The 14,170-nt window shown below is 40.4% G+C and overlaps 1 protein-coding gene across 1 annotated transcript; it reads right to left on the reverse strand.

The window, feature by feature from the left end:
* Window positions 1-4,456: 4,456 nt before the first annotated feature.
* Window positions 4,457-6,458, reverse strand: LOC141777024 (C-C motif chemokine 20-like). Its single transcript, XM_074650942.1, has 4 exons — window positions 6,306-6,458; window positions 6,093-6,201; window positions 5,061-5,138; window positions 4,457-4,925 (listed from the first exon to the last, which is right to left on the reverse strand). Exons 1-4 carry the CDS (start codon window positions 6,385-6,387, stop codon window positions 4,826-4,828), a joined length of 369 nt encoding a protein of 122 aa, XP_074507043.1. The 5' UTR covers window positions 6,388-6,458; the 3' UTR covers window positions 4,457-4,825.
* Between the last annotated feature and the right edge of the window lie 7,712 nt (window positions 6,459-14,170).

A 14,170-nucleotide genomic window follows, 5' to 3' on the forward strand; every position in this document is an offset into this window, starting at 1 on the left:
GATCATTTGCATATTCACCCCTGCGAGCTCCTGCAAAATGAATCAAAACTACTGTCTTCCTAAGAAGGCAATGCATGGCTTTCTTCAGAAATTAAGCTTTGGGCGTCATGAAGGCTTATTTTTTTGTTTATTACTAAAATACTTGATATTGAAACAGCAACACAAAGAAACTCAGGGTTCCTAGCATTTTGGTGCCATTTATAACTGTAAATTAACTTTATATATATCTATTAGGGCTGTAATTGCACATTTTTATCTATTCAAAATGTACCTTAAAGGGAGATTTGTCAAGTATTTAATACTCTTATCAACATGGGAGTGGGCAGATATGCTGCTTTATGCAAACGTATGTATATATTTATTATTGGAAATCAATTAACAACACACAATAATGACAAATATTGTCCAGAAACCCTCCCAGGTACTGCATTTAGCATAAAAAATATGCTCAAATCATAACATGGCAAACTGCAGCCCAACAGGCAACAACAGCTGTCAGTGTGTCAGTGTGTCAGTGTGCTGACTTGACTATGACTTGCCCCAAAACTGCATGTGATTATCATAAAGTGGGCATGTCTGTAAAGGGGAGACTTGTGGGTACCCATAGAACCCATTTGCATTCACATATCTTGAGGTCAGAGGTCAAGGGATCTCTTTGAAAATGGCCATGACAGTTTTTCCTCGCTACAATTTAGCGCAACTTTGGAGCGTTTATTTAACCTCTTTCCTTCCTTATCTATCTATCTATCTATCTATCTATCTATCTATATATTGTGTATATAATATACAGTATATAGCATTAATGTAAAACCATCATGATCATTTAAAGCAAATAAAAGCCAGACAGAACTAATTCATTTGCTTTCTGAACCTTTCTGGTTTTGTGGGACAAACTGGAAACCCAGTTTTTTTCTGGCAGCAAGGAACCTGCTTATTTGTATTTTTGGCAGTTATTTGACGTTTGACAACTTTTTATAAAGCTGCAAGTAAACTGAAGTGAAAAAAAACTCCCCACTTAGTGTGTGGTAAATCAGATGTTTACATACATTTCCATTTGCAATGTAATTTTGGTCTTTTATACTGTCTGACTCGTCTAAACAATAAAGGCCCATCTCGAACAAGTTGAGACTTGTAACTAAAAGGACGGAGCATGCAAGGACAGATGACCAAATTTGGGTGGAGGATGCTCCGGAGATTGCGGTGGGAAGCCCAAGGATCTCCTTCCTTCCCCTTTTTCTTGCCGCTGTACTGTCCATGACAGTCAGCACCAGAGAAAAACGGGCGACGGAAAGAAAGAATGATGACACTTTGGGTAGAGTGACCAACACATGATGCTGCCTTTACATTATTGCTGAAATCAGCAGAATTTATAAATGCAATCATTTAAAACACCATTAGATAGAGAGCATAGTTAACAAAGAACATTACTGCTAATACAGAATACTATCAATGCCCATCCATCCGTTCAATAAATCTATCCGTTCTCTAGTCTAGCTTACCTTGTTCAGGGGCTTGGGGGGGGTGCAGTGTAACCCAGCATGCATTGTGTAAGAGGATGGGAAACAACCCGCGACAGGATGCTGATGTATCACATGGCTAATATTATAGGCACATTGACACATACAGGCAATTTGATTTCCCAATTTCCCCCAAATCTCTGGACTGCAGGAAGAAACACCCAGCGGAAACAAACACTCACATGGTACGAATATGCAAACGCCACACAGAATAATGCTGAAAATCTACTACATTAGTAGATTAAAGCAGGTTTATCAGTTTATTTGCACGTTAATGTTTTTAATTTAACTATTGATAGTGATAAAAGTAATAGAAAAAGTGATAAAAGCAAGTCTCTAAGAATGGCTGCACTGTGGCCTTATTCTGAGTAAATTTCTTAGTCAGCTCAGTCAATGTCATGATGCAATCACAAAAAAGGAAACGGCCGACTACAGCATCACCCAAGTGCGTCCCCCACCCTGATACGCAGACACTCTGCGGAAAGAACATTTCATCCGGTTAGTTTTCCCCGGTTCCTCTTTTCACGGTATAAAACCTAGAGGTCTGGTCTGAGGAAATCATTCGCCTCCTTCATCCAGATCAAACAATCAAGCTTCTGCAAAGAACCTCTGGAACATCCCAAGCAGTAACCATGCAGATGTGCATCAGAAGACTGGCCTGCCTGGCTCTCCTCGCCACCGCTCTGGCAATGACAGCAGCAACTCCCAGTAAGTAGCCTGTCAGAGATCCTGCACCATATTACACCACCAGCCTGCTCCAGTACACTTAACAACTTGTACCCTGCCATGCACATTTGAAACTTCTGATGAAAATCTAGGCCAACGCCGTCTGTATTTATTCATATTTTATGCTGCAAATGAAAGAGATGTAGGCTCATAATAACCAATCCTTTGTTTGTTTTCTGTAAAACAGATAAGATAATCAACTGCTGCACTGAGGTCAGTGCCGTGAACATCACCGCTACCATCTTGGGCTACAGGGTCCAGAGGAAGGCCCTCCCATGCGTCCGCGCCGTCATGTAAGTATCACTTCCTTGAGAGTGAGAGTGATGATAAATGAAAAATGGTAAAAAAGTTCTTGGTGAAAATTGGGGATTGTGGTTGAGCTGTTGTTGTTTCCTTCCCAGATTTGAGACCACAGAGGGAGAAGTCTGCAGCCACTGGAAACAGGACTGGGTGTTTCAGAAGGTCAAGGAGCTAGAGTGAGTAGGCCTTTGTTATCCCAGTCAGTCTCCAGTATTGACCATTCCTGCTAGTTGATTGCTTCAGATATGCTCATGGGGATGCACAAACTGTTATTTTAACCGTTATCTCTTGTTTTATTGTGTCTTACAGGCAGATCCGCAGAGCAGCGAAGAGCTCGACTGCTGTCCCTTCAACCTCCAGCTCTTAGAAAACGCTCCACCATCATCAGATATCTACAGCAAATTGTCTTGAATTAATTTAAAATATTTAAAATGCTTTTTAATGTTATTCTGTAATATTTATTATTTATAAGTAGCGCTATTTATTTGTCTTGTTCCTGTCTGTGTTATGGCTTAAAGATACAAAAAAGCGTCCCTGATATGCAGTACAGAGCAATGCATCTGAGACATGTCTGTTGTTTGCTATAAATTAAATAAATGTTCTTGTCCTCGATCCACACGTGTCGCTGTTATTGGTTGATATTGGAAATCAAAGGTAGCTGTGCTCATCAAATGCCCATCAACACCTCATGATGTAGCCGATAGAGGATCAGCTCTCTACAGATCGACTCTGCCATCTAGTGGGGACGTGAGATTACTTCAGCACAGTGTTTTGGATAAGAAGAGCGTGTCATTGAGGGAGTCACCTTGTCTGGCTAGAGCACCAAACCCCTTGGGGTGCTGATCTGAAATAGCACAAGAGACTGCCTCCCTGTCAGTCAAGTCATGCATTTGCATGAGCTCGGGGGGGGGCAGGACAGCTCATCGGAAAGTTTTCAGACACCTTCCAGCAGATGTGCTGGCAGCAGCAGCATCTTTTTCTAAGTGCACCAGACACATGTGTCACGCCACTAGAACATGCACCATGTGGATAGACCTTTTAATGATTCATGGGGATGTTTAGGGGCTTTTCCATCCAGATGTTGGGTTATTAAATGCTACTTGAAAATATCTTATACGATTGGTTTAAAGCAGGCGTTCTCAAACTCTCAAACCTTTTGGGGCCCCTTGTCGTGGAGAGAATTTTCCAAGGACCCCCTCTTAATCGTAACACTGATTAAGCATATGATTACTACAATTTGTACTTGTAGATACCATTGGAACTATTTATATTTTAAAACGTTTCAACCTAAATACTTTAGACCTGTTTCATATTGATAAACAGAAACATTTCAATCTGAATATTATTCAGATAAGATGAGATAATCCTTTATTAGTCCCACAGCAGGGACATTTGCAATGTTATTGAAAGTTAATACCACTTAACCTTTTAAACAGAGGGTGATTTTATTCAGATTGCATTTGGACTCAACTTGACAACATTTATACTTTTCAAGTAATTGATATGAAAAGCTTTCAGAAATTGAACAGTAGCAAGACATGGCATAGTCCTAATAAACCCAGACGTTTAAACTTAAACCAGTCTAAAGCTGACTTTCAGTAAGGGATGTGAAACTAACTAACATGGGTGGGAGTAATGGACATATGCTTGTTTTATTGATGCAGATCTGTAGATATGCACTTTTTAATGATACAGCACAATTTTATAATTTATTGCAAATTATTTTGCGGACCCCCTGACAGAGTGCCACGGATCCCTGTGGGTCCCCGGACCCACTTTGAGAAACACTGGTTTAAAGCACTATTGCTAAAAAAAAAATTTACAATTTAAAAAATGTAATTTGAACAGTACGTTAGCCGTGGTTACAATGAAAGTTACATGTGTGTGATAAAATGAATGATGACAACAATGTTGGAGTATTATGAAGTAAATTTATTTCTTCGTGAGGATTGCTATTGGCATGTTTTACCACATTAACTTGATGAAGCAGCAGATTCATAGCAGGCAATGAATAGTCGCAATAGCGTGATTTAAAAAACAGAAGTGGCTAAGCACATAATCTGCATCAAAAGTCTCTCTTTTGCTGCTCTTCTCGGGTTCCCCTTAAGTCTTGATTACATGCTGACACTGCATATATGTTTAAGCAAGCAAAAGTATTTTTACTTTTTCAGAAATAATATCCCCAACATGACTGGATTATAGAAGGTTCAATTTCTCTCAAACTCTCCCTCAAATTGGCATTTCTACACCACAGATTGATTAATTCCAAAACCAGATTTTTGCTAATAGATACTTTGGGTGCAGTTCAGGCAGGGTTCTGTGGTGCTGATCCGAGTTTCACCTGCAGCAGAGCCGGTCTTGGACATCTTCTTCAGTTTTGAACTATAAAGAAATCAGAGTTTTTTATTCACAATGCCCCCAAAACAAAAGAAAACCACACACAAAGCTTGTCCTGATTTTAAAGTCCATATCAAACTGAAACTCGTTGGTATTTAAAAGTGCGTAGGAGACTCATACCTGAGTAATTCCAGAACTTTCCTCACCCACTCGTCTCTCCGTGTCGCACATATCTCATTCTTCTTAACCGTGTAGAGGCTACAATAGTGAGACACATTATTAGACACACATAGAAAGCACTATATTGTAATTCAGTGTATGAGTGTATAGTATAAAGGTATATGTATTTGATATCTGAGTTCCAGTACTGATACTAAAACTACATTTTTGATAACATATTTTGAGGAATATTAACTTGTGTTTCATAAAAGCATTATTTAGTTTATTAAATGCACCATGTAGCTTTACAGGAACTTTAAATCTAAAATTGTATGATTCATAATATGAAATATCTGATCAATTAAGTGAGCTAGTTTAAGTATTCGACCAAATATTCAGTCCCAGCTTTTAAATTGGTATTCAAAAAGTATTGAGTTTTGAAACATAGCTCTATTTTATAATTGGATTTTGTCAACGTTGAAGCCTAGACAGCTTGCGTACAAATCATTCATAAACATAATTTATGGAGATATGGATCAGATCAAACAGCTGCCTTTTTTAGAGTCATAAAATCCACGGTAATTAGTTTTGACAGTAAATTTATGTGGTAGACTAGATCAAATGGCTTATTTTCATGGCAATAAATACTGCAGAAACAACATTAGTGCAGCTTTCCACAAAACAATTACCAGTGTCTTTTCAATATTTTGGAATAAATGCAATCGGTTAGTTTTTACCAACCCTCTTGTAAAGGTTTGACGATGATATACTCAAATATCATCATCAGGATGCATGGATGGATAGATGTACTTTATTGATCCCAAATTGGGAAAATTCTTGTGTTACAACAGCAGGTTATCCAGGCATTGCACCGGAACAGAAAATATACATATCAACACTAGAGATATATATCTATATAATATCCATATAATATACAATATAAAGAATATATTAGACAACTACTGCAACTAGCATATAAAATATAAACACAGGATAACATACTTTATACATCAGCAAAGTGTGCAATTTTGTTGCAGGAGGAGAGAGTCTTACATGATCGCCTCGATGTGGCAGTTTTCCTTGGTGGTTTGTTCTCTGAAGCCTTTTATACGCTGGAAGGGTACCGGCTTCCTATTGTATCTCGTACAACAATAGGAACCCTCTGCACAAAAACACATCATTATTAACATCTTGGAGTCCTTATGTAATATCTACTGTATTTTAGTCTGATTGACGAGCAGTTGAAATGTGGTGAAACAAACTTACGGGCAGCTGTAGCTGGACCGAGCAGGCCCAGTATGAGGCAGAGGAGAACAGTTGTCACGGCGATCAAACCTTTGGGAGCCATGTCAACCACGTGAAGAACCAGCAGAGGACTTTACTGAATACACAACCCCTGCACATATATTTATACTTATAGTACCCTTCATGTTTTTTTAACCTGTGGCTCCTAAATTGAGGACAGGAAGCCCACTATTGCATCATGGCAACCAGATCTGCACACATTGCACTTTGATCACAACAAAATTAAGCCTCTGCTGTGCCATAATGCAACGCCTAGATTTGTTTATGTGGGCATGTGAGAGTCTCACAGAGGAACTGGTGCACTGATGCATTGGGTTCCTAGAATTTCCTTGGGCACTCATCTATATTTATGCTTTTTTGGGTTCATAATTGTGCTGTGAAGTTCTTCATATACAGCACAGCAGATTCTAATCGTCACACTTTCTTCGTTTCATTTAGTTTTCTCCAAACAGTATATTGCTGCATATTTAGCTCTCAGTGCACACGCCTGCATAATTACGCTTAAATGGAATTTGTTACATGAAATATTGCCCTCATATATTGTCTAGTGTTGACAAGAACTGACTGTAATATCCATTGTCATAATTTGACATTGTAGCTTAAAGCTGGAGTCAGGGTGTTTTACATAATCAGCAATCTTGAGATTGTTTTGTGAGAACTGATGGAGTATGAGAGGCTTGTCAAAATTCCCCCCTCCTCGTTAGCATGACCTATTTAGTTTGCAGAAAGCTGACAACTCCAAATCTAGCTCAGCTGACCTAGATAGGCGCAACATCTTCGAGTTGTAAACGCTCTATAGCGTACTACTGTACATCACAAAAATTACGCGTACGAGCTGCAAATGACTAGTTGTAAAAATCAATGCCACGTGCTCCGCTGAATGAATTCATGAATGCTGTACAGTCACTGTGGATTTTCTGTTACCCCATTTACGCTACATACAGTATGTGATTGCATCTAGATATTTTTGCCAGGCAATACATAAACACTACCGTGGCAAACGATTTTCTTTGCGCGTTTATTCAGAGAGACACTCAACGGATCCCTTGTTTGTTGTTGACCTTTTCACAAGGAACTCGAGTGTGAAGGTCAACAACAGATTAGGGCCACTACAGCTGATGGGGATGTTGAATGAGTCTCACCACATGTAGCTATGATTAATAAGTGTGTGTGTGTGTGTGTGTGTGTGTGTGTGTGTGTGTGTGTGTGTGTGTGTGTGTGTTTGAAATGACTCGACATCATAGTACGTTTTCTACATTAGATTTAATGCATCTTTGAGTGTACAGGAATCCACTAGAATTAATTGGACAGGAAAGAAGTGAGCTGAATTGACAATTTACTCCTGCTGTTTTGTTTATAATTAGGCCTGCAACTAATGATTATTTTCATTGTTGATGACAGTTTTTCCTCAATCGCTTAGCCTCATTTTTCACAAAAGTCTTACAGACTTTCTCTAAACTGCAACTGTCAAAACTGTTTGATTGGGCATCACATCAACTCTATTGCATGTCTGCAAAAGGTAGTAACTCACCCAAAACACTTCACTCATGCTTCAAAACCAAGCTATTGTATCAGTAAACTGGCCACCAAAATGAAAAGTTGTTTTGTCATCGTGTGAGCCGTACTGGTCAAAATGATTAGGTGTTTTTTCACCAGTCAACCCTGGAAATGTTTCTTATATACAAGTCTCTGTTTTGTTGACGCTGACTGCTTACTGTACTACACCAGAAGGTCAGTTTTGTCCAGTTGAATGTTGTTGTGTATCACACTGAGCTTTTTAGATTCCCAATTCAACAGTAGGTAAAAAGTTTACTGGGAAAAGTCAATACTGTAGCTACACAGAAAAAGGAAATGCACATTTATCTGTTTACAGTATATTTATGTGCTATAAAACAGAAATTTCACCTGTGATCTTTCATGTAAAGTCATATACAGTGAACAGAATTTTTGCCACAAAATGACAACTATGCCAAAAAACAACAACAACCCTGCAACAATAAAAAAAACCTGCTGTGGTTCAAAAACAACAAGTTGTACCTCCTCGTCATAGAGTTTTATTGAATACTGTACATGTATGTCTGACAGATTTTGATGATTCAATGGATCATTTCGCACGTGACGGTTCAAACGAAAGATTGTTTAGAAGTTGTGAAGAGGACGACAGTTTCACTGAGAATCAACTCATCAGTATCGATCAGAAAGACATGTACAAGTGGTTACTGTACTTACTCTTTTGCACATGTGCCAAAAAACATGCAATTCACTTGAATGAATGAGAAATTCTAACCTGTTGTAAACAACAAACCAATTAGTTCAGAGATTTGAACTCTCGTTCTCATTCAAGAATTGAGGTAAAGCAAATGAGAAAAAACAAATCTGACGATTACTTTCTCGATTAATTGATTAGTTGTTTGGTCTATAAAATGTCAGAAAATGGTGAAAAATGACGATCAGTGTTTTCTCAAAGCTCACGATGACGTCCTCAAATGTCTTGTTTTGTCCACAACTCAAAGATATTCAGTTTACTGTCACAGAGGAGTAAAGAAACCAGAAAATATTCACACTTAAGAAGCTGGAATCTGAGAATTTTGACTTTTACTCATTACGATTAATCTATTATCAAAATAGTTGGCGATTCATTTAGTAGTTGACAACTAATCGATTAATTGTTGCAACTCTATTTATAATGCTTATAATGCATGTCCTTCAATGGAAATAACTGGCATAAGGAAACATATCCTTGTACCTGTGTTATTTTTTTCCATGCCAATAGATTTGTTTTAATATTTATTAATCTTATATAGTCACGCTTTTTGTCTGTAACAGCCTTGTCTGATCTAGTGAGTCTGTTTAACTGCTCTGAGCTTTGTCATTTCGTGACAGTTTCAGAGATCATGACTCATTATGTTCTCGTTATGTCTTGCCCAACTTGTGCCCTCCTTGAAACCTCCTCTGTCCACCCACTTGCCAGTCAGGCCCACACATCTCAATTTAGCCCATCACACACACGCTCGAAGGTATCCGGCAGCAGTTTGTGCCTCCTTCACCCATAGGGGGGCAGTGTTGGTATGGGCCACTGATGGACGTCAAGCAAGACATAAGAAGTGGATGTGAAGTGAATGTCCCACACAACCTGAATGTCTGCCATAACAACAGTAGGGATTGCCAGTTATAATGTGACATTTTATTCCTCAAAAGTGTAGAATAAGATGGTTTCAGCGCTGCTATACACTAATGTCATTCAGCAGCAGAGAAGCGATAGTAAACATTCTCCCCCACAGCCAACACTCTTCACAGTGCGTGATGCATGTTTTCACAAGTTCAGGGGCAGTTTATATCCCGGCTTCTGATCCATCCTCTTTCTGTGTGTTTGTGTGACTTGTTGCGGTTACTGATAACGGGAAAGGTAACATGATAAACTGGACAATCGTCTGGTTTGACAGCCTAATCCCTGCTAATCCTCCGTAAAAACACAGCCTTTTATCGTCATCATGTCTTTCCTCAATGAAACACACACATACACACACTACTACTTCAAATGGCTATTCTCATTATTGATTCATTTACGTTTTTAAGTTTGGTTTTTGATCATGCGATTAATCATTTTAGATGAGTCGATCACATAAAATAAATCAGAAATCATTTATTAATCTATTAATCCTTTTAAGTATTAGTATTGAGGATAATGTCAGACATTCAGTTTCAGCTTCTTTAATGTGAAGATTCACTGCTTTCCTGTTTTATATCACTGAAAATTTAATATTTATTGGACAAGCTATCTGAAAATGTTTTCTTGGAAAATAACTGGCAGAATGATGAAAGTATTCGTCAGTTGCAGCCTTGAATCATTCAGTCTAGAGCTGCAACAATTAATCGATTAGTTGTGAACTATTAAATTAATCGCCAACTATTTTGCTAACCGATTAGTAGAGTATTTTTTTAAGACAAAAAAGTCAAACTTCTCTGATTTCATCTTCTTACATGTGAATATTTTCTGGTTTCTTTACTCCTCTATAACAGTAAACTGAATATCTTTGAGTTGTGGACAGAACAAGACATTTGAGGACGTCATCTTGGGCTTTGAGAAAACACTGATCACCATTTATCAACATTTATCAACATTTTATAGATCAAACAACTGATCGATTAATCGGGAAAATAATCAACAGATTACTCGACAATAAAAATAATCATTAGTTGCAGCCCTAATTCTGTCCAAAAAAATTATACAAATAATTCATACCTGAAAATCACAACCAAATTGGTTTATTTTCTGCAGATATTCAGTTTACAGTGATCTGAAAAAGAGAAAAGCAGTAAACTGTTACATCTGAGAAGCCATATCCAGAGAATGTTTTTTTTTTTACTTCATAAATGACACTCTGGGCAGCGTAACAAGCTGTAAACACAACATTGACAAATTATCACCTTATCACATTGATTGGCTAATGTCTTAGCAAACTGTTGCCTATTACACATCCAGCAGACTCATTAGCATTCAGTCAAAACGCTCCTTAGAGCTGAAGGGGAACTGCAGAGCCGGGTTGATAATCCTCTGTCGGTTCGTCACTATGAGCAACTCCTTTTCATATCACGTGATTTGACTTATTGTTAATATAAAAAAATATTCTTATCTTATCAAAATAATAAATGGTTAATGTTCTATTTACTTGTTTACTTCACAGGAAACCCCTTGCAACCACTTCTCATGCTTTGTCTCATCTTTACAGAAGCTGCTACTTCCTGATCAAAGGCCAACATGCATTCTAATATCTCTTTATTTCGTTGTTGTTTTTGGCGATTGCAACATTTTGGCCAGTGCGTTTGCTTGAGGGTGGGTGTGAAACAGACTTTTTCTCCTCCTGGGCCCCTCTCCCTCTTTTTTGGACTCATGCTGGTGGACGGAGGGCGAGAAAAGAGGGGAGGGTAAAGAGAGGGGGTCACCATTGAGTTGTCCACCCACACAAGGCCCCCTCTGGTCACCTGCGTGGGCTTGGGCCAAAAGAAAGGCGAGGATGCACACACACACACACACACACACACACACACACACACACACAAAAACGACAGCTTCCTAACCCCGAGTGTCAAATGTGGCAAAAGAATTCAGAATAAAAGTGTTTTAAATTAGCAAGAAACTTCCTCAAACCAGCAGAAAGGGGCATTGTCGGCATCCTTAATAAAAGCACTTCACAACAGAGGAGAGTTTAGGCAGCAGAGGGATGAAAAAGCTCTCAAAGCACTTGGCTGTAGCACGGTCTTCAAAAAAAAAAAAAAAAAAGCCTAGTTTATCATAATTAGCATTGTTCCAGAGTTTCAAACCCATGAGGCATGGAAAACAATGCGCTCTTCAATATTTTATTGAGGAGTTATGGTAAATTACTTGATGTATAATTATGTTAGCCCGGCAGATTCTGTCCTCACCGTCTCCTCCTACATCCCATCTGCCCTGTGTGTCCAGAGTGTGGGTGACTGAAGTAGCTGCGGGGGGGAAGGCGAATGAGGAATTATTGTGGAAAATTATAAGAAAACTTGTGATGTAACAGTGTGAGTTGCACTTCTGCTGTTCAAGCCAACACTGTAACATCCACGGCCTCCGACACAATGAGTAGTAGAAGACGAGAGGAGGGGAGAATATAGACTTAAAGGACCTCTGTGACTTTAGGAAGCGCCCAGAGGTATTTTAGTCTGGCAGAGCTAACTCTTGGCCAGGGAGACCCCGGAGGATACAGTGAGCCAGAAAGAGGTGAGGAGAACAGAGGGGAAGAGTGTAGAGTGGTAGAAAGAGGAGTATTTTTAGGGTGGTCTGTTATCGGCGGAGACGAGGGCGTGCGGTATCACAGCCGGGTCACATCGCTGAGGGGGGAAACCGCACGGGCTGTCCGCCGAGACGCCAGATAAGGAGGAACAGAACAATGAGATCTCTCTCCGTTTCTCAAAAACACGTCCACAAAGGCGCACATGCACGCTCAGAACCTGGTAACCACATCCACAGGAAAAGACACGCTGCAGCTTCACTCTCGCGCACATCCTCTCACGGATGCTTAGAAACCCTCAGACATGTTAAAAGATCACGTCTGAATGGAGCCTCTCGGAGCTCCACGGGCGACCTGAGAGTGTGTTGTTGCTCTGGTGACTGACAGGCAAAAACCAACATTATCGTAGAATCACTCTAACTGTTTATCTTTCTTGTGTTCTCTCTCTCTCTCTCTATCTATCGCTCTCTCTCTGTCTCTCCTGTATAGTAGCCCTCTGACGATGTAAATGCCAGCAGAACAGATGGATGGAGAGAACATCTCATCACTGTGACACCATGTTTATGCAATCGCACACAAACACGCCGCGCAAACACTCTCCGTGTGAACACACACACACACACACACATAGACGCACAGAAGCAAGATGCTGATGGAGATTTTGTCAATCATCAAAGTGAGCGTATGATGCACGACACACACACACACACACACACACACACTTTTGGTGTTTTGGTGTTTTTTGATGTAACCGTCTGTTCGCTTCTTCCTTTGTTTATACCGAACACACGCGTGCATAAACACAGACCACTCACGCACGCACGCACACATGAATTGAGTAATTCGCCAGACTAGCAGCTGTTACGGAGAGAGCTGGGTACTAACGGAACGCCTCTGACATGCTAATGACCCGAGGAGTTCACTCGCACCGTACAGATTTAGAAAATCTGACTATTATCTGTCATCTAACCCAGAGAATATCAGTCTAGTGGTATGAATATTAAATGCTTTTAGCTCCCAGTACGATGTAAGCACTCTGTATAGGACTGCAAGCCAAATGAAAACCTAACTCGCTCCAGGAATATCTTAGTGAGGCTTTGAGGGAAGATCCTTTTTCAACACCCAACACCCCCCCTCCTCTCTCTACACCACCACCCACCCACCCAATCAAATCCTCACTGGTGATGCGCTGCTCCTCAGCTCTCTTCTCTGCTTCTTTTGTTCATCTCTCTCCGCCACCCACACACCTACAGTCCCTCTGGCTTTTCTCTTTACACTCTCGCACGCATTTACATTTGGCTTCTTTTGCATGTACTTCGCTTTATTTATTTTCTGCCCCTTCCTTCATCGCTACTGGACACTTGGAGATGCTGTATGTGTACGAACGCAGGTTAATATTAAAAACAAAAACAGACACAGGGCCTATATTTAGTGCTTTATAATACAGATGTGTGGGCAGCTGCCATCTGGGGCCCCCAAGTGGAACAAAAAGCGTGTGTGTAGATGTGTGTTTTTGTGGGTTAGGGCTAAGGGCCAAACTTAAAGTGGTGGTTCGAGGCTGGGGGCCCGTTGTGGAAACCCCCTCCAGAGAGCTGGGAATCTCAGGGGAGAGTGGGAAAAACATCCCGACGGTCATCAATCAAAACTTGGCTGACACAAATGACCAGAAACAACAGAGCGTTCTCCATCCATGTCACCGTGTCACCTCCGCCCCACAGCCATGTCCCACCCACCTGCGCCGCTGCCCCATAGGCCCTCGCCGTACGCCGCCCGATGCGATTGGTCCGTCGGTCCCAGAGCGAAATCGTGATCCCCTCTTGGCTAATTGGGTCTTTGTGATTGCGCAGTCTGTCGTGGCGCTGGGGGAGAATGAAACGTGAAAAACGGTATTATGGTGGATGGGGGAAGAGTGGCAGGTCGAAGCGGGGAGATCGTTTTTGGCGTCTCAAAGCGCCAGATGCTCTTCCTGGGTCCATTATGATGCCTTACAGGGGATCGAGATGGTTTCGGCGTAGCAACTGTGAAGACACAAAGCGAGATGGAGACCGGCCCGAGACGGAGACTCACACA

The sequence above is a fragment of the Sebastes fasciatus genome, chromosome 11 (assembly GCF_043250625.1).
Source record: "Sebastes fasciatus isolate fSebFas1 chromosome 11, fSebFas1.pri, whole genome shotgun sequence".
Lineage (NCBI taxonomy): Eukaryota > Metazoa > Chordata > Actinopteri > Perciformes > Sebastidae > Sebastes > Sebastes fasciatus.